Source organism: Mixophyes fleayi, chromosome 1 (genome assembly GCF_038048845.1).
Source record: "Mixophyes fleayi isolate aMixFle1 chromosome 1, aMixFle1.hap1, whole genome shotgun sequence".
NCBI lineage: Eukaryota > Metazoa > Chordata > Amphibia > Anura > Limnodynastidae > Mixophyes > Mixophyes fleayi.
Genome location: NC_134402.1, coordinates 39337865 through 39359848, shown reverse-complemented (window position 1 = coordinate 39359848; position 21984 = coordinate 39337865). Strand labels below are relative to the sequence as shown.

The following is a 21984-nucleotide window of genomic DNA, read 5'->3' as shown; positions in this document are numbered from 1 at the left end:
TCAAGCAATATTTGTACACTGTGAAATCCTGATAGCAGCAGCGAATCAGAGCACAGGGGATGGGTTCATGTAGGCAGCAGACAAAGGTCAGCTTAAAGTTGCATTGGAGTCTCTAACGGTGCAGAGAGTAAAACCAAAACCTCATCACTGATATTTTGTCAGTAAAATGCTGCACATGCACAATCTGTCCGCGTGTACATAGCTGACTATGGATACATGTCCCTGCATTTGGTGGAAAGAGAGAAAGGGATTTGTGTAAAGCTACAAGGAATGAACACTAACAGAAAATGAACCATCAGCAACACATTTTGTAGGTGTGGACGTTATACATTAATAATAATATTACCACTGTGATGTCATCAATAATTTGCTGCTGTTCCATGACTTGAAGTCGTAGGAATTCAATCTCTTGTTCCTGAGCGATTCCCAGATCATCCAACGTCACATGTGACTTCACAGAACTCACAGTGGACAGCTTCTCTTTCTGTAATACAATGCACAACACATTTGAAGAATTTTTAAGAACAACAGTTCAATAAATACCGACACCTAAGGACTGGTATGCCAAGTGTTAACATACAAAAGAAGAGTCCTTTTAAGTTTCAACATGGAGACCGAAGATCACTTCAAAGACCAAAAGAAATCAAAAACAACATGTTTGGATAGATTACACGGCCAAGTTACAGTCACGGGACGAATATAACAGGGTGCCCACAGTTCTCCTGGTGCGGGGAGGTCTGGAGTCAGTTACGTCATCCACACAGTGAGTACAGTGTTAAAAAGACCCAAAGCAGGCATTACATCACTGGGGGCGGGGCCAAAATGCAGTGATTTGTGAAGCCCCGCCCCCTCCGCCCATACACAACTCCATGACAGCTCTGATGCGGGAGAAATTCCAGCTCTCCCGGGATTCCAAGAGACCTACCCAGCATTCGGCAGTCTCCCGGACATTCCGGGAGAGTTAGCATGTATGCACTATGACCATTAGTTCCTTATGAATTAATAGGCTGCATTTCTACTATATAAATGCCTAGTGGCGTGTGTGGGGAAAAAAGAAAAAAACAAGCTGCAGCGCCACCTGCTGGGCAGAGTTACACACTGACCTATATATTTCTTGAAGGAGAAGTGACAGTTGGGAGTGGTTGGTGGTTGCCGGGGGTGACAGTGGGGAGTTTTTAACACCTTAAGTAGCTTGATGAAGGATGTGGCGATGAAGATGAAGGATGAGGTGATGGAGAAAAATGATGAGGTGGTGACATGTGGACAAAACCACGTTAAAAAAGGGCGCTTGCGTCGGGAAGTAACGCTCTTCCCCTGAGGAGGCCTGGGCTAGCCCAAAAATCAATGACAAGAACCTTTTTAACACCTTAAGTAGCTTGATTTGACTAGAATGCATGAGTATCATACACGGGTTAACTTGTATATGAATATTGGTTTAGTCCACAAAATGGCTACCTCCACTGTGTGTAGGTGGCAAATCCTTACACCATGATAATGCAGCACCTAATGTAAATTCCTTCACTACATAATGAACATTCCTCTCATGAAAACAAATGTAAAAATGTTCACTCACCACTTCTGCATTCTCCCTCGATAAGGCCTTAATTTTTTCTTCCATCCTCTGTATCGTCTGTAACGTGTCATCATTTTTTTTGGACATCCTTTTATTCTTTTCAACAAGAGGCTTCAGTTGACTTTCCGTTTCTCGGGCACGTTTTAGCTGGAGATAATAAAAAAAAATAAAAAAAATAGTACATTAGTAACAATCCTGTTACAATATCACTGAAACAAGACTTATCCTACAGGGTTTTACAGGTAACTGTGGAAAGGGTGCACGTTGTAACCAATCAGATTCTAACCATCATCATTCTAGTGCTGTATCAAAAATTATAGCAACCAATCAGATGTTTGCTTTGGGTTACATCTATTCATCGCAGTTACCTGTTCAGCAGTTTTCAGAAACGATTTTCTGAACCTGACAAGCAGCCAGCATATTTATTTTCAATAGTGAAATAATTTTTGTGTGTGCACATAATTCACAACAACAGTCAATGGATTCATCCATTTAAAATATTTCTTGTGTATATGAAATGCAATTTTTTGTTCCCCAGCTATCTCTATACCAAAACTCACATAGTCATGGCCAAAAGTTTTGAGAATGACAAATATTATTTTTCACAAAGTCTGCTGCCTCAGTTTTTATGATGGCAATTTGCATATACTCCAGAATGTCATGAAGAGTGATCAGATGAATTGCAATTCATTTCAAAGTCCCTCTTTGCCATAACAATGAACTTTATGCCAAAAACAACAATTCCAATGCATTTCAGCCCTGTCACAAAACGACCAGCTGACATCAGGTCAGTGATTCTCTGGTTAACACAGGTGAGAGTGTTGACAATGACAAGGCTGGAGATCACTCTGTCATGCTGATTGAGTTAGAATAATAGGCTGGAAGATTTAAAAGGAGGGTGGTGCTTGAAATCATTGTTCTTCTGTTAACCATGGTTAACTGCAAGGAAACACGTGCAGTCATCATTGCTTTGCACAAAAAGGGCTTCACAGGTAAGGATATTGCTGCTAGTAAGATTGCACCTAAATCAACCATTTATAGGATCATCAAGAACTTCAAGGAGAGCGGTTCAATAGTTGTAAAGGCGGCTTCGGAGCGCCCAAGAACTTCCAGCAAGTGCCAGGACAGTCTACTAAAGTTGATTCAGCTGCGGGATCGGGCACCACCAGTGCAGAGCTTGCTCAGGAATGGCAGCAGGCAGGTGTGAGTGCATCTGCACGCACAGTGAGAAGAAGACTTCTGGAGGATGGCCTAGTGTCAAGGCGGCCAGCAAAGAAGCCACTTCTCTCCAGGAAAAACATCAGGGACTGACTGATATTCTGCAAAAAGTACAGGGATTGGACTGCTGAGGAGTGGAGCAAAGTCATTTTCTCTGATAAATCCCCTTTCAGATAGTTTGGGATATCTAGAAAAAAGCTTGTCCGGAGAAGTAAAGGTAAGCGCTACCATCAGTCCTGTGTCATGCCAACAGTAAAGCATCCTGAGACCATTCATGTGTGGGGTTGCTTCTCAGCCAAGGGACTGGGCTCACTCACAATTTTGCCTAAGAACACAGCCATGAATAAAGAATGGTACCAAAACATCCTCCAAGAGCAACTTCTCCCAACCATCCAAGAACAGTTTGGTGATGAACAATGCCTTTACCAGCATGACGGAGCACCTTGCCATAAGGCAAAAGTGATAACTAAGTGGCTCAGGCATCAAAACATCAACATTTTGGGTCCATGGCCAGGAAATTCCCCAGACCTTAATCCCATTGAGAACTTGTGGTCATTCCTAAAGAGGCGGGTGGACAAACAAAAACCCACAAATTCTGACAAACTCCAAGCATTGATTAGACAAGAATGGGCGGCCATCAGTCAGTATGTGGCCCAGAAGTTGATTGACAGCATGCCAGGGCGAATTGCAGAGGTCTTCAAAAAGAAGGGTCAACACTGCAAATATTGACTCTTTGCATAAACTTAATGTAATTGTCAATAAAAGCCTTTGACACTTATGAAATGCTGGTAATATTACTTCAGTATAACATAGCAACATATCACAAAAAGGTCTAAAAACACTGAAGCAGCAAACTGTGTGAAAACCAATACTTGTGTCATTCTCAAAACTTTTGGCCATGACTGTATATAACCTTTCAGACCCTGTGGCTCCCAACCTGAAATCCTGCTTTTCTAGTCACTTGGGACTAACAGATGAATTGAAATATTGAAATATGTGTAAATGAAGCTGAAAGCATTGATATTTTACACTATGACAACAGAAATATTTCTGTGCATTAGTAACTGGTAACGCCCATCATAATTGTGACATCTCCAACCCCTCCAAGTGTCAGCTGCCTAGTACGAGGTGTTAATAAAGACATTAAGGGGGGTATTCAATTCACAGCGGGATCTCCGAAAAACGAGCGCTCGAAAAATATTACCGTTAATACGGTAATTACTGCCCTGGCTAAAGTCACCAATGACCTCCTCTCTGCAAAAGCCAGGGGCCACTTCTCCCTTCTCATCCTCCTTGACCTCTCTGCAGCCTTTGACACCGTTGACCACCCCCTCCTCCTTCACACCCTCCAGTCTTTCGGCCAGTCCTGTCCTGGTTCACCTCTTACCTTACTCACCGTTCCTTCTCTGTCACCACCTCTGGGTCTCTCTTCCCCCCATCCACCCTTCCAGTCGGGGTCCCTCAGGGCTCTGTTCTGGGACCCTTACTCTTCTCTCTATACACCTCCTCCCTGGGTGAACTCATCAGCTCCTTCGGCTTCAGCTACCACCTTTACGCTGACGACACTCAACTATACCTCTCCTCTCCTGATCTCTCTCCCTCCCTCCTCTCTAGGGTGTCCGCCTGCCTCTCTGCCATCTCCTCCTGGATGTCCTCTCGATTCCTCAAACTTAACCTTGCCAAAACTGAGCTCATAGTTTTTCCTCCCTCTCATACCCCATCCCCTTCTGACCTCTCCATCACTGTCGACAACACCTCTATCTCCCCTGTCCCCCAACTTCGCTGCCTTGGTGTCATCCTCGACTCCTCTCTCTCCTTTGGCCCCCACATCCTCTCTCTTGCTAAATCCTGCCGCTTCCAGCTGCGCAACATCGCTCGCATCCGGCCCTTCCTCTCCCAAGATGCCACCAAATGCCTTATCCACTCTCTGATCATCTCCCGCCTGGACTACTGCAACCTCCTTCTCACTGGCCTCCCCCACTCTCATCTTGATCCCCTTCGATCCGTCCTTAACGCTGCAGCTAGGCTTATTTTCCTCTCTCGCCGCTCCTCTTTTGTCTCCCCCCTCTACCTAGCCCTTCACTGGCTCCCATTCCCCTTCAGAATCCTCTTTAAGCTCCTCACACTCACCTACAAGGCCCTCGCCAACTCCACTGAGCCCTACATCTCCACCCTCCTCTCTATTCATGCTCCATCCCGCCCTCTCCGTTCTGCCTCTGACCGTCGCCTCTCTTCCCCCCTTATAACCTCCTCCCACGCGCGTATCCAAGACTTCGCCCGCGCTGCCCCCCTCCACTGGAACAAGCTCCCTCCCTCCATCAGAACTTCCCCTAATCTGTCCAGCTTCAAACGGGCCCTAAAAACCCACTTTTTTCTTAAAGCCTTTCTGTCTCCCACTTAACTTCCTACCTTATCTTCTGCCTCTGTCCCCCTACTCTCCCTCTCTCCCCTGCGTCTCTCTGTCTGTCCACCCCTCCCCTTAGATTGTACGCTCCTCTGAGCAGGGCCATCTCTCCTCCTGTTTCCACCACTTCTAACTCTGCTCTCCAGCTACTTAGCCCTCCTCCTCGAGGGTCCTCCACCCCACGTCCACTCTCGCTCCCTCCTCCCCCCTGGGGGTCTCCCTGTCTTCCACGCCCTCCTTCTTGGGCCCCGTCCTTTGCGGATCCTCCCTCCCCCTTCCCCGCCCTCTCTAGCTGTGCATTGAGTTGCTGTGTTTTCTGTACTGTGCTGTCTCCCATTGTATTGTGATTTTGTTTGTCTCTGTACGGCGCTGCGGATGTCTTGTGGCGCCTTATAAATAAATATTAATAATAATAATACTCGCTGAAATCCAGTGAGTAAATTACCGTATTAACGGTTTTTAGGCGCATATTACCGTATTAACGGTAATATTTTTCGAGCGCTCGTTTTCCGGAGATCCCGCTGTGAATTGAATAACCCAAGGGGCTTATTTAATAACCTGGTGCAAATAACAGAGGTGTACTGTAACGCATAGCAACCAATCAGATATCAGCCCGTCATTGTTCTTTGCTCCAGGTCATTTAATAAGCCCCTTATACTGCAGTTATTATCAGACACCCCATATATATTACAACAAAAGTAATGTCAGCACCAGCTATGTACCAGCTCATTCCTCTCATCGGAGAGCAGAGTATTCCTGTCCTCCAGCTTCCTGATCACAGCGTACAGCTCAGCAATCTTCAGCTGAAATCTTCTCAGGTCCCGATCATCCACATGCTGGTCCTAGGAGGAGGCAAAACAACAATCACTTGGGGTGTGCAAAGGATACACGAATATACACAGTACACAGTGCATGTGTTATCATTCTACGCTGCCAGTGTCAAAGGGTTCATTTACAAAGATGTCACGTCACTTTCTCCAGTTACTCTCTAGACATTGTATAGTGTAATTACCTACTAGAGAATTATCAAAGAGGTCAACTCATCATATCTATATATAAAGAAAAAGATATAGACAGAGCTCTCTATCAGGTCTGGGCTCTATGATCTGCAGTGCTTGGATTCTCCAGATAAGGGAGGTGCTGTCAAAAAGATATACAGGACCCGAGTCATTAAGGAGAGCAAAGAATTAAAAAGCAGTAACTTTGTATATGGGAAAAAAACATGTAGCATTGGAGGGGGAGGTAAATATAAAATGTGGGGACAGAGTTATAGTTGGGGTAGGACAGGTCCTAGATCAGCTTTAAAATTCAGTGTAAAAATAAATCTATCAAGTATTTGTGTGTGACATGAAAAAACAGACAGCATTTAACTTATGTGAAAAATAATAAACTAACTGCACCCCTTGTATTGTAACATGGTTTGTCCCGGAAAACATTTACTCCTCTTTATAGCCTAACTTTCATTATTAACTCAGGCCCACAGTATCTACCCATGTCCTTTCCCACATCGCAAGGTGGCATTTCTCTTCTTCATTCTGGCAGTGCTCCTCAAAGTGACTGTAGAAAGCAGCACTTGGTTATCATGTAAATGACAATATCACTAGAGAGCAGCAATTACTTTCCCAGTTCACTAGATAACGGGTATCCTGATAAGACATGCAATATTTGTATGTATGATGGCTTATATATACACACACACACATTTACAAACATACACATATAGATTTTTCATTTATTTCAGAATAAAGTTGATTCCTCTAATTAAGTCGGTAGTACGTAAACCCAACAGTGCTAAGGAGATCTAAACGCAGGAGTAATTTTTTGGCCTGAACCAATGTTAAACTCATTATAAACCAGAGACCACTGAGGTACTGTAGACCCACGGAACATTGGTTCCTGGAGAATTTGTCCCTGGCAATCTACGTTCTCAGGAATACTGGTTCAGCTGATAATGGCTGCCTCCGTTCTGTGCAGATAGCAGTTGCTCTGTAAAGCAGCCTCCCTGTCTGGATTTTGGAGCCGCGCTATTAATGAAGAATGTAGTTGTTAAACCTAACAAAAAAAGGTAAACGGATACTGCTTACAATAAGCACCTTTCAGGAGAAGGAGCCAAGTTGTATTAAGAATAATAATACTGAATGAATAATAGGTACCATGTTATTTAGTGGACTTGTATCTTTAGCTTTTACTGGGTGACCCATCATTTCGGAGATGTCGGAGACACCGGCGGGAAGCTCTTTCTTTGGACTGCTGTGGTAACGATCAGCTTCCTTGGCCTGGACAAGCTGCTCATCCAGAGCTTCCTTCTGCAGGAGCAGCTTCTGCGTGTGACCCGCCTGCACGCCCAGCTCTTTCTCCAGCGCCAGGATCACCCGTTCCTTGCTTTTTATCTCATCCATCTGGGAGGAAAGAAAGACAAAGTGTTACCTTTAGTTTTACAAGGAAGGTTTCTCTACAATATCTGCCTCTGTATTGTTCTTTTCTATACATCGTAAAAGAATTTTATGGCATAAAAGTAGGAGAAAAACAAAGTTGTCAGCATATTGGAATGCTTCGTTTAGTTTGTTTTGTTTATTTTTAGCTTTAATTCTTTTACTGCATTACTGTGCTGGGAGATTGAGCCATCGATCGTTCACCCTCTCTATACAGAAATGCTTCCATAGGTTTCTTGCTTTCAAATTCTTTCTATGTATGTTCCAAAAACCCCTTTTTGTTTTAATCGGCTGCCTTTCTGTTCTCAATAATAGCCGTCTGTTTGGTATATTGGGATGTCTGTAAAATACATTTCAGGAAACATTTTGGTGTAAGATAAATGTATAATCAGTGAGTTATGATATTACAACAATCAGACTTATAAAGTTATTTTGAATGTCAACCTCTTCAATACGGAGCTGTTATGATCTGTTCTACATTCGTTCGTAGTGGTACATTGGGCTGAATTATACTCATCCAGGAGTAGAGACTTAGCAGAATATATATGGAAGAAAACATCCACATCCTCTCAAAAATTATGTAATCGTGTGGGCACCCGCCCCCGCACGGTAGGTAACCGCGTGGGCACCCCCCGCACGGTAGGTAACCGCGTGGGCACCCCCCGCACGGTAGGTAACCGCGTGGGCACCCCCCCGCACGGTAGGTAACCGCGTGGGCACCCCCCGCACGGTAGGTAACCGCGTGGGCACCCCTGCACCGTACGCAATCATATTGATGATATGGGCACCCACTGGCTTCTATATAACCATGTGGGCCCATCTGTAGGTAGACAAACATATGGACATATGCAATAGCTGGTTTATTACATGTGGGACCTCTGTCTAGTTTATTATTAGGAGGGCACATCAGGCTGCTATAAACTCATGGGGCACCTCTGACCCGATGACTCTACAGGTGGTATTTATGCTGAACATTGGAAGAGGAGACCTACAACTGGTACCCGGCGTTTGGACTTATCCGGACTCCTAGCAGAAGCCATCCAGTTCAGTCTACAGTACCAATCCTATAACGAAGTCTTCTTCTGTATTATAGGGCTACTGTGCCGCTTTACGCTGGCAGCGGAAGACAATTGAGGGTATTTTATATTGGAATTTGCACCTGCACCCGACGTGTTATTTCTGTATGTTGCAGTGTATATATTGGTGGGGGAACTGAATGTGTCTGTTGCAGCTAAATATTGTGGATGTATCCATACCTAAATGGTAAATACACTATTAGTGTGAGTCCATGTCTTATTATTTTAGGTCATTATGTATAATTGAACAAATACACTTTAAAAAATATTAGGAAAGAGCACGTCATGTTATATCCAGCCATCCACTGCAATGGTCTGACAGGGCCAGCTGTTCTAGAACTTACATTTACATACACTAACTTCTATGAAACAATATAAGCAATGCCCCCAACACTCGTTAGCGGCCTTGTCTCTGCATGAGGTGAGGAATGATGGAATAGTTTCCAAAGTAACAGTCAGTTGTCATGGTTAGTGGCTTTAGTGAGAACACTGCACAATGTGTTCAGCTCTGTAGATCGGTGTTGGTGCCTTATTCTCATTACCAGCCAGCAACTAAAACCTTAGAGCGAGACAGGGTTATCCCCCGTGTAGAGCGAATTGGGATGGTACACGATTTACTACAAAACACATTTTATACATAAAGAAAAACTCTGCAAGGATTAACCATTATTGGACAAGTGCCTCAAAGAACGGACTGTGGAAAAACAGCTTGAACCAACGAAGGGTGGTCACAGTGCAACAGGCAATCAACATCTGTATTCAGGGCATTAGTAGCCACAGCAGAGTCTGTATACTTCCCTTCTATGGCTGAGAGATCAGTGTCATACTGAAATACAAATAGGTGTTTGTGATTTCAGCAAAGGATTGTGTTATAAAATATCCAAAATCTATCGATTAATATGGCTCAAGATATTTGTACACATGTCCAACATGAAAATAATAAATATATATATATATATATATATATATATATATATATATATATATATATATATATATATATATATATACATATATACACACACACACATATATACACACACATACATACATATATACAGACACACACACACACTGTATACAGACATAGGACACTACACCCCCAATATGACCTGACCACTGGACATGATAATATAGTTATATTACCCTCTATACATTACTGTAAGAGGTCACCTATATGTGGAGGGCAGTGACATCACTCCTGTAAGAGGTCACCTATATGTGGAGGGCAGTGACATCACTCCTGTAAGAGGTCACCTATATGTGGAGGGCAGTGACATCACTCCTGTAAGAGGTCACCTATATGTGGAGGGCAGTGACATCACTCCTGTAAGAGGTCACCTATATGTGGAGGGCAGTCACATCACTCCTGTAAGAGGTCACCTATATGTGGAGGGCAGTCACATCACTCCTGTAAGAGGTCACCTATATGTGGAGGGCAGTGACATCACTCCTGTAAGAGGTCACCTATATGTGGAGGGCAGTGACATCACTCCTGTAAGAGGTCACCTATATGTGGAGGGCAGTGACATCACTCCTGTAAGAGGTCACCTATATGTGGAGGGCAGTGACATCACTCCTGTAAGAGGTCACCTATATGTGGAGGGCAGTGACATCACTCCTGTAAGAGGTCACCTATATGTGGAGGGCAGTGACATCACTCCTGTAAGAGGTCACCTATATGTGGAGGGCAGTGACATCACTCCTGCAAGAGGTCACCTATATGTGGAGGGCAGTGACATCACTCCTGTAAGAGGTCACCTATATGTGGAGGGCAGTCACATCACTCCTGTAAGAGGTCACCTATATGTGGAGGGCAGTCACATCACTCCTGTAAGAGGTCACCTATATGTGGAGGGCAGTCACATCACTCCTGTAAGAGGTCACCTATATGTGGAGGGCAGTCACATCACTCCTGTAAGAGGTCACCTATATGTGGAGGGCAGTCACATCACTCCTGTAAGAGGTCACCTATATGTGGAGGGCAGTGACATCACTCCTGTAAGAGGTCACCTATATGTGGAGGGCAGTCACATCACTCCTGTAAGAGGTCACCTATATGTGGAGGGCAGTCACATCACTCCTGTAAGAGGTCACCTATATGTGGAGGGCAGTGACATCACTCCTGCAAGAGGTCACCTATATGTGGAGGGCAGTGACATCACTCCTGTTAGGGTCCAGTGTTAGGACCGAAACTTGAAACTTGGAGTGTCGATCATTTATGTCATACTTTCCAACTCTCCCTGAATGTCAGGGAGACTCCCTGAAATAGGGGCGATTTCCCTCATTCTCCCTGATGCTGAGCCAGTACAAGACGTGGTTGGCTTCGCCATCTGTGGCATGATGACACAGTTCAGAAATTGTGTCCTATGTTCATGTATTGATGCCTATGGAGGTGGCCATTTTCAGAGACCAAGAATGACAGGTAAGACAACATGACTTCAGTTAACGGAGACAGAAATGTACAAGACACTTCAGTCTCTAGAGATTCATTAGCTGCTTTTCTTTAAGCATAGTTGCCTGCTCTCCCAGAATGTCTGGGAGACTCCCGCATATCTGGGAAACCTCCCGGTTCTCGCCCCACAATAGATAAGTGGCGGGGACGGGGGCTTAATAAGGCAAATATCGCGTCAAAATTATGTGATTCGTCAAGCCCCGCCCTCCTCCCCCGGGATCTCCCTAAAGCCAACGAGGAAAAGTTGGCAAGTATGGTTTATTCTGAATCAGGAAGTGGTGACACCAACATCTGTCAGAGATCTCCTCATCTCTGTCAACCTCTGACATCGCTAGTGATTAAAAATAATATATTTCACTACCTACGGTGTCAGGACATTCCTTAACCATGCCAGAGAATGACGAGCATAACTACATTTCACATTTATTTATATACATTGTGTTTAAATATTACCTATTTCTCAGTTGCATTCATCAAATTTAGCTCACAAATTTACATCTCCTACCCCATGCAGCACCCTTATGCAGATAGAATCACAAAACACAACTATGTGACCATGATATAGTATAGGTATACCAAAACAATTTAACACAATGAAAATTAAAAACACTAAACTGCTTTAATGCCTTTGTCATAAAACTACTACTTCTACATTATAAGGAATAATGCACCTCTACTGTGAAATCAAAGGCTAAAAGAACCTGGGACTTCGATCATAATGCAATTAAATGCACCCAATACATCTTAATGTAATATTTCAAAATAAAACGGACATTGTCATGGACCTTACACAGTTCTTATGCATTTGGTAGCTTTGTAAATAAATCACATATGTATAAAACAATGTGAAATCACAGATAGGTCTATGTATAAGTGGGGACTGATATTAAAGGATGTTTTAATGTTAAGAATACTAAAGGAAAATTACATGGAGGATGTGCTCCCATCTAAAGTGTAACTGATGCAGTAAAGAAGTTATTTTATTCAGAATACAGGGGTGCACTCGACCTCTCTCTGCTTGTGTGCGGGTGAGAGAAGCTTAGAAAACTGTGGAACCAGCATTTCTTAGACATTACACCTGTTCCATCATCTCTTAGATCTGACTTGGTGTTGCCGAGGACATAGAAACGATATGCTGCATGAAAACAACAAATGAACACTGGTACCATCAGTTGCAGGAACATCACCATAGTCGAGAGAAACAAAATTATACTTATACTTAACCATAATAATTGGACTGTCACCCTATAACATTCTAACCTACTATCAATGCTTTACAAAGCTATTACACTACATGACACATTTCCAGTCTGACGCTGGGTTTGATTAAAAAAAGACTAGAAATGTAAACATAAAGAAACCACTATTCTTTTCCACAAAGCAAGGAGCTGGACTTTTGGAAACTACTCAATAAGGATTGCACCAGGTAAATTGCCCCTACAGCCCCCTCAGTTTAGAAACTTTGTGAAGTACTGGTAATTCTATGAATTTTGTTTGAAGTGACTCATCGGTGCATTCATTTCTGGAAGACCCAAAGGAAATTCTATATACTATATAAAACAGTCTGACCTTTCAAATCAGTCATCTTGGAAAAGACAGTATAAGTTCTGAGACTTGAAAGACATAGTACCTTGCCACTTAATTCACCAACAGAAAGCAACTCTGAAAACAAAATAAAAAATACCGTATTTATCGGCGTATAACACGCACTTTTTTCCCCCTGAAAATAGGGGGCAAATGATGTATGCGTGTTATACGCCGATATAATGTTAAGAAGCCATGTTTTTACCATATACACCGCCGATATACCGGTAATATTCCGTACATACCGCACAGCAGCGTGGATCAGTAGCAGCGTGTGGAGTGTGAGGCAATCAGTAGGCAACGGCAAGCCGCGCCTTCCTCACGTCTAATTCTCTTTTTTTAAATTTAAACTTAGGTAAAAAGTATACCACTGCAGTGTGACTACTGGTATCCCTAATGGATAATCTTCCAGTTCAGTGGAAGTCAATTTAGGAACCAATTTTAAAATGTTTACTGCGTTTCAGCAGCTTACTTACAGTCTGTCAGTAATTGACATATTGGGTATAAGCGGAACTCCTCCCCCCCCGAAAAATAAAATAATTCTCTATATTAAAGAAGACGAACAATTGCATTATCTTTCTCAGATTATAAAAATATCTAAATTTAAGCACCACACCAGACTTAACCCTTCATATGTTATTTCCATGTCACATTTTCTAGAAAAAAAAAATATATAGATAACCAGAGCCCCGCCTTTATGAGCACAGAATTATTTTTTCCCTCACTATATGGGTCACGGTACCGCCAACTTTGAGAAATTTGTCATGGTAGCCCCCAATATTAAAGGCTGAGATTGCTAAATGGGCGTATGTCTCTAAATAGCCACTTATCACAAACACATGCATACATTTATTTTCATGGACGTATGAAATATTTAAGAGTTTTATCATTAGGATTTCTTTATAATGTATACCCCTTAATTTATACATGAGGGATTGTGTGCGTGTGTGATAAAGAATTACATTGTAAGCTACACTGGAACACGGGCTGATGTGATAAACATTCCCCAATTGTAAAGCACTGTGTAATATGTTGGCGTTATATAATTGAAGGATAATTATATGGTTACAAGAGGGACTGACTGAAGACATATTTGAAAGTTATGGTTTAAATACACACTAATACCCCTCATACAAGACAAGATATCGGATTATAAACATGGTCTGTTCCACACACACAAAATCTATTGGTATGTATCCAAGAGTATTTTATACAGCAAGCTTCTACAAACTGTTGTGGAACTACAAGTACCAACATGCCCTGCCAGGAATCAGGATAGCTTGTTTACCGCTTGTTTTTTTTATTCCTCATAGAAATACATATAATAATAATATATAATAAAGATCCACTGCATTCTTATCCTGATCCTTTTTCAAGTTAGCTGGATAGTCTTCAGGTACTAGTTTTCCAGACTACATTTTCATCTCGAGAAGTCATTGCAACACATACTGTTACCACAAGATGGCAGTGTGGCAAGATTTCAGTAAAACATTGCAGTACTATTGTAAATCAATATTCAATAGAAACTCCTATATCAATCACACAAATGACAAAATATATTTAGGTGTATACATACTGCCTGCAAGACTAATGTTTCTCCGATTATACAATTGTTTTTTTGTCTTGCCAATGCAGTTACTTTCTCCTTTTCAGGCTAGATGGTTGTCAGTCCTTTTCTACCACAGCTCATGCACTGATAAATGCATTAACAGAGTCACAATTAAAAAATGGTGTTCACATTGGAATCCTATTCCTAATGAAAGCTACTTATTAACATCAGGGATGGTGCTAGGTACTCTGCTCACCTTGACACTGGACCCGATAGGACCATGACACTGAGGGACGTTCAGCTCTCCCACAGTCTTCTATTCCTGTAATTGTTTACCCCCTCCCTCATCTAGAATTAGCTCCCTCCTCACCTGTAATGTATTTCTCCCTCCTTATCAATATTCACCAGACCATCCCTTATCACCCACTTTACATTGTCCCCCTCGCTGTAACTGACTGATTGTTTCTTACCCTGTAGAGCAGGTGGGCAGAGGAGTTTGCTAGGCTCAGGGCCATGTGATCATACACCTTGTTTGTGTGTTTAACTTAAATCCCTGGGGCTTTCATCATCATCGGCTATTTATATAGTGCCACTAATTCCGCAGCGCTGTACAGAGAACTCATTCACATCGGTCCCTGCCCCATTGGGGCTTACAGTCTAAATTCCCACACACACACACACACATACACATACACATATACAGAGACTAAGGTCAATTTAAAAGCAGACAATTACCCTACTAGTATGTTTTTGGAGTATGGGAGGAAACCGGAGTACATGGTGAGAACATACAAACTCCACACAGATAAGGCCATGGTCGGGAATCGAACTCATGACCCCAGGGCTGTGAGGCAGAAGTGCTAACCACTGTGCCACCGTGCTGCTCACTACGCCCAATGCGGAGAAAATAAAAACACTGAATGACTGACATTATGTAAACCTTGACGTTCTAGGCTGACTAGGCAAGCCCCAATTAACAGTGCTAATAGACCACTGGAATCTTTCACTGGTGTAATGGAAGGAAATGTCTGATTGTTTGCTAGGGTCATAGTGCAGATTTGCACCTTGCTTTATCCATACTAAGTCACAAAGCAAGCTCTGCTTACTGGGAAAAAACATTTGCAGATCTAACCACAACTTTTATAGGATATATTCAGTCAAAATTGGCGTTTTATGCACTACCCGATCCTTCGGTGTCCATGTCATTGTTTTACAGTCAGTACCCTGAACCATTCAGCTGCTCCTTCTGGTCACAAAATGCTAAAATGTTGAAAAATAAATAGGTCAAAGAAGTAAAGGCATAACAACATGACATCAGAGGACCGAGGGCTGCACATGATGACCGTGCAATTGACAAATAGTGCAGACAAAACAGGTCAGTGGCTCTTATTTGGTCAAATGTGAAGATCTTGCAGGAATCACCAAGACATCTGTGTGCTGTATAATATGATCACTGAAGTATTGTTAGTGCTGAATACACAGTTTTATTATAAAATGACTGTTTTGGGCAGCTCGTACACTGATAACAGATGTCCAGGCCTGAATTTGCACAAACAAATTTCAAACTCAGTAATTTTCCTGTTGCTATGTAAAACGTCTCCGGATAAAGACACCAGATGTCTCCGTAATTCAGCCACAAGCGCTCTCCAGCTGTAAAATTCGGGTCTGAGAAAGATGTTTATTGGAAGGTACATATGTTATTGATGGTGTGCAACAACTTACATTATCTTTTAGCTCAATAGAAAAATCATACATTAATATTTGTCAGACTAACCAGCAGAAAACCAGTGTAAAGAGGTGCGCTTTCGTTACTGTTCCTGTATTTCCACCATAAGCATTTATCTAATATGCAGTTACATGCAATCCACACACCTCAGTCTCTGAGTAATGGATATGAAACACAAATTAAAAGTGGATCCATCATAAAGAGATTTCTTGTAGCCAATGAAAAAAACCTGACCAGCATCCAAAATTTGGAGTCTGTCAGCAACATTGCATTTATAAGTTAACGCTTCTGTGCTATAATGAACCCCACCTATGTGATCGGCCCACTTGGTGCGTCTACTCCCTTCTCAACTAACCCCATACAGGTGTGTGGGAGCAACCATGGAATATGCGCCATCACGGCCCAACCTCCCACGCAGCGGCACGATCACGTCATTGCGCAGCAGGGGCGAGGGCCAGTTTCACGTGGTTCTCACATAATTAAGCCAAAAAAAAAAAACTCCGCTCACTGCAGAAGATTATTCGGGATCTGGTGGGGTGGCTACCCTGCCTTGGGCCCTGGATTACTCCCCGAAATTTAGGAGTCTCACGGACATTCCCGGGAAACTAGGCAGACATGTCTGTGCACCCCCCTCTGGCACAGACTTATTTTGTGTGTGTATGGTTCCTATCTGTTTGGTCTCCACTCACAATGTGATTTTTGAGGTTTAGATAAATGGTTTATGTAACTTGTATCCCCATTGTGCAATTTGGAATCCTTAAACATACATTTCTGGGAATTTCAAAACAAAGAAAAAAATGGACCCACACACATTTAGAGGAAGTCATTGTGTGAGATAAATATTATTCCTATCAACTCACTATCCCTGAAAACACCCAAGCATGCCTTAGTGATGTCACTAATTCGAGTGCATTGATAGGCTGCGTTCTTGGTGATGTCACTGGTTCCTAGTGAATGGATAGGTTGTCGTTTTAGATAAGTTCAGTCCACAAAATGATCACATTCACAGGTATAAGTGACAGGTCAATATCCCAATACAGAGAAACAGACATCACCAACCTAAAGTATAGCACTAAATACAAGGTTGATTTGCATATAATAAATACAGGAGGCAGCCTATAAAACCACAATTATTTTTTTTAAAAAAAATGCCATCTTCGAGCAATAATTAAAGGAGAAACAATAGGGCATATGTATTTAGTGTGTGAATTCGGTATGGGGTTATACCCTCATGACTATGTCTCCCATAGCACTCATGTAACAGTCCATTTAACCGGGTCATGCACCAAACCTACAGGACACTCCTGCCCCCTTTACCTGCTATTAACTGTGACAGTGGGGGTACGAAAACATATTTTGCTTCCTTGATGAATAGATCATGAGATGTATCTACAAGTGTGCTACACCTTCACTAAAAATAAGAATACTGCACAATTACTGGTATCCAGGGGGATCTGCTGTAACAGGGCAATGCTGGCATTTATCAAGTGTCAGATTAAAGAAACCAGTCACATCCGAATCTCCCCTAGTGATTGGACATGAGAGTTCTGGCTAACAAAGGACAATCCACAAAGGTTATTCCTTGGCAGATGAATTGGAGCTATGTGCAGGGTGAAAGGCACAGTATGCAGAAAGCATAGTAAATCAGTGTGTATATAGCTGTCTACTTCAGCACATTAGCTTCCCATTTGCAGTCATCCACATGCTAGAGAGATAGGTCAGGCTGCGGGGGAGAGGGGTCCGTTTTCTGTGTCCTCAGATGTCGGACCCTACATTAACGGGCAGGTCAGTAACTCTGTGCCTTTCGTTAGCTAGTTGTCAACTTTTTTTTGCGCAGAGCCTCATGTTGACCATCAGTGTGTGAGGTGATCAGGTTGGAATACGTGAGTTAATAGCAGTGTAATGTAATAACTGACAGTCTGTAGCCGATGTGTCATTCACTCTTATCTTACTATCCTTTTACAGGGCAGGAGGGCAGCAGCCAATGAGGAAGAGCGATGCTGAACTGGTAGAAATCAATTCCACATGGAATAAACGCACGACAGTAACGCACATCAGTAGATTCAGTTTAAGGGCCCATTAGTGTTAAAAATACATTACAGTACAATATAAAATTACATATGGTATTTTGAACACATTACTCAAGTATTCTAATTCAAACAGCTCTTCCTGCAAAGCAGTCGGGTCGCCACACTCTAGCCTCCCCACCCACAACAGTCGGGTCGCCACACTCTAGCCTCCCCACCCACAACAGTCGGGTCGCCACACTCTAGCCTCCCCACCCACAACAGTCGGGTCGCCACACTCTAGCCTCCCCACCCACAACAGTCGGGTCGCCACACTCTAGCCTCCCCACCCACAACAGTCGGGTCGCCACACTACGCTCTAGCCTCCCCACCCACAACAGTCGGGTCGCCACGCTCTAGCCTCCCCACCCACAACAGTCGGGTCGGTACGCTCTAACCTTCCCACCCACAACAGTCGGGTCGGTACGCTCTAACCTTCCCACCCACAACAGTCGGGTCGGTACGCTCTAACCTTCCCACCCACAACAGTCGGGTCGGTACGCTCTAACCTTCCCACCCACAACAGTCGGGTCGGTACGCTCTAACCTTCCCACCCACAACAGTCGGGTCGGTACGCTCTAACCTTCCCACCCACAACAGTCGGGTCGGTACGCTCTAACCTTCCCACCCACAACAGTCGGGTCGGTACGCTCTAACCTTCCCACCCACAACAGTCGGGTCGGTACGCTCTAACCTTCCCACCCACAACAGTCGGGTCGGTACGCTCTAACCTTCCCACCCACAACAGTCGGGTCGGTACGCTCTAACCTTCCCACCCACAACAGTCGGGTCGGTACGCTCTAACCTTCCCACCCACAACAGTCGGGTCGGTACGCTCTAACCTTCCCACCCACAACAGTCGGGTCGGTACGCTCTAACCTTCCCACCCACAACAGTCGGGTCGGTACGCTCTAACCTTCCCACCCACAACAGTCGGGTCGGTACGCTCTAACCTTCCCACCCACAACAGTCGGGTCGGTACGCTCTAACCTTCCCACCCACAACAGTCGGGTCGGTACGCTCTAACCTTCCCACCCACAACAACAGTCGGGTCGCTACGCTCTAACCTTCCCACCTACAACAACAGTCGGGTCGCCACGCTCTAACCTTCCCACCTACAACAACAGTCGGGTCGCCACGCTCTAACCTTCCCACCTACAACAACAGTCGGGTCGCCACGCTCTAACCTTCCCACCTACAACAACAGTCGGGTCGGTACGCTCTAACCTTCCCACCCACAACAGTCGGGTCGGTACGCTCTAACCTTCCCACCCACAACAGTCGGGTCGGTACGCTCTAACCTTCCCACCCACAACAGTCGGGTCGGTACGCTCTAACCTTCCCACCCACAACAGTCGGGTCGGTACGCTCTAACCTTCCCACCCACAACAGTCGGGTCGGTACGCTCTAACCTTCCCACCCACAACAGTCGGGTCGGTACGCTCTAACCTTCCCACCCACAACAGTCGGGTCGGTACGCTCTAACCTTCCCACCCACAACAGTCGGGTCGGTACGCTCTAACCTTCCCACCCACAACAGTCGGGTCGGTACGCTCTAACCTTCCCACCCACAACAGTCGGGTCGGTACGCTCTAACCTTCCCACCCACAACAGTCGGGTCGGTACGCTCTAACCTTCCCACCCACAACAGTCGGGTCGGTACGCTCCTGCCTTCCCACCCACAACAGTCGGGTCGCCACGCTCTAGCCTTTCCACCCACAACAGTCGGGTCGCCACGCTCTAGCCTTCCCACCCACAACAGTCGGGTCGCCACGCTCTAACCTTCCCATCCACAACAGTCGGGTTGCTACGCTCTAGCCTTCCCACCCACAACAGTCGGGTCGCCACGCTCTAGCCTTTCCACCCACAACAGTCGGGTCGCCACGCTCTAACCTTCCCACCCACAACAGTCGGGTCGCCACGCTCTAACCTTCCCATCCACAACAGTTGGGTTGCTACGCTCTAGCCTTCCCACCCACAACAGTCGGGTCGCCACACTCTAGCCTTTCCACCCACAACAGTCGGGTCGGTACGCTCTAACCTTCCCACCCACAACAGTCGGGTCAGTACGCTCTAACCTTCCCACCCACAACAGTCGGGTCGGTACGCTCCTGCCTTCCCACCCACAACAGTCGGGTCGCCACGCTCTAACCTTCCCATCCACAACAGTTGGGCTGCTACGCTCTAGCCTTCCCACCCACAACAGTCGGGTCGCCACGCTCTAGCCTTTCCACCCACAACAGTCGGGTCGCCACGCTCTAACCTTCCCATCCACAACAGTTGGGTTGCTACGCTCTAGCCTTCCCACCCACAACAGTCGGGTCGCCACGCTCTAGCCTTTCCACCCACAACAGTCGGGTCGCCACGCTCTAACCTTCCCACCCACAACAGTCGGGTCGGTATGCTCTAACCTTCCCACCCACAACAGTCGGGTCGGTACGCTCCTGCCTTCCCACCCACAACAGTCGGGTCGTCACGCTCTAACCTTCCCATCCACAACAGTTGGGTCGCTACGCTCTAGCCTTCCTAAAACAATTCAAAAGAATGCACAATATAACATATAAGGCTGGAAGCAACCATAGAATCATACAATTCTACTATAATAACTACACAATTAGAACAACTATGCAAGTGGAGCTCCACATATCCAAAAGTTAAAGGTTTGGAAAACTTTCAAAACATCAACTAACTTACAGCTATAAAAAGCGCCTTTTTTTTTACATCTGTAATCTCAGTAATAATTGCATACTAAGATGAGACATGAGAATGTGAACAAACATAAAATCAAGATAATGGATAAAAGAAAAAACACAATTCACCTGTTAATATTTTATTCTTAGAAGAGGTAATGATTATCAGCACAATTTACAATCTTGCCAACCTATTATGTACTATTATGTATTTAGTGAAAATTGAAGGAATAATCTGGTTAGCAACAGCACATAAAATGTCATAAGTGAAATAAACAAATCCATTTTTCATGTTCTCCAAGGTTGGGTTAATGCCAATAGCTGTAATTATCATAATTGTGTCTAGTTACTGTAAGTAGAATGAATGAGGTCTTGTGATATATTAAACAGGTGAGTGTTTATGACAGCACAATTTCTTGCTCCTGGGGCAAGTTACCTGTATGAATCATTGTTTATGGGTTACAATGACATTATCCTGAACTATATAGAAATTTTCTTGATCCCTTACTTGTCAGAGAGATGCTTTGACTGCAAAGTTAAGCCAATTAAGTATTTTCATTAAAAGTATAGCTTGCCACTGGGGGCACCGTTTCACCACACTTATAAAGGATCCATCAATATGGTGGCATGAGATTTTGTCATAGTTAAAGATACTTTAGGTCTGTCTCTCCCTCATATTAGCACTCCCAGAGCTCCAGACTAGTAAAGAGGGGGATTGATGACGTGGAGCTCTGCCCATAATTGCTCTCGATTATAGCATACAGGAACCATGCAGGGCAAAATTCTGTCTCTCCCCCTCCAACTCCTATTCCCCATCACTACTTCCAAAGTGCCCTACTGGTCATGAGAGTTGGCAGTGCGGATGAGCACGAGGGAGACTGGAGCTGGAGACAGAAGATGCACAGAATAGATCCTGTATATTACTACTGCCAATGCTTAACTATAAATAAAAGGCATGTCCCTATCTATATATATATTCAGTGTAAGTGTTGGCTTCCATTGTTATCTGAATGTATATTCACACCACCAGCACCGATGACCAGGGGTCTGATTCATTAAGGATCTTAACTTAAGAAACTTCTTGTTTAAGTTTCCTGGACAAAACCATGTTACAATGTAAGGGGTGCAAATTAGTATTCTGTTTTGCACATAAGTTAAATACTGACTGTTTTTTCATGTAGCACACAAATACTTGATAGCTTATTTGTACA

General features: G+C 44.1%; 1 protein-coding gene across 7 annotated transcripts in view; it reads right to left on the bottom strand.

The window, feature by feature from the left end:
* The window catches only part of JAKMIP1 (janus kinase and microtubule interacting protein 1), a 122767-nt gene that overhangs the window by 65759 nt on the left and 35024 nt on the right, over positions 1–21984 (bottom strand). For all 7 annotated transcript variants that reach the window (XM_075194608.1, XM_075194566.1, XM_075194609.1 and 4 more), the window contains exons 4-7: positions 7349–7594; positions 5918–6037; positions 1574–1720; positions 347–484 (exon numbers count right to left, since the gene is read on the bottom strand). In XM_075194608.1, coding sequence (XP_075050709.1) covers positions 347–484; positions 1574–1720; positions 5918–6037; positions 7349–7594 — 651 coding nt within the window. The remainder of the gene's footprint in view (positions 1–346; positions 485–1573; positions 1721–5917; positions 6038–7348; positions 7595–21984) is intronic.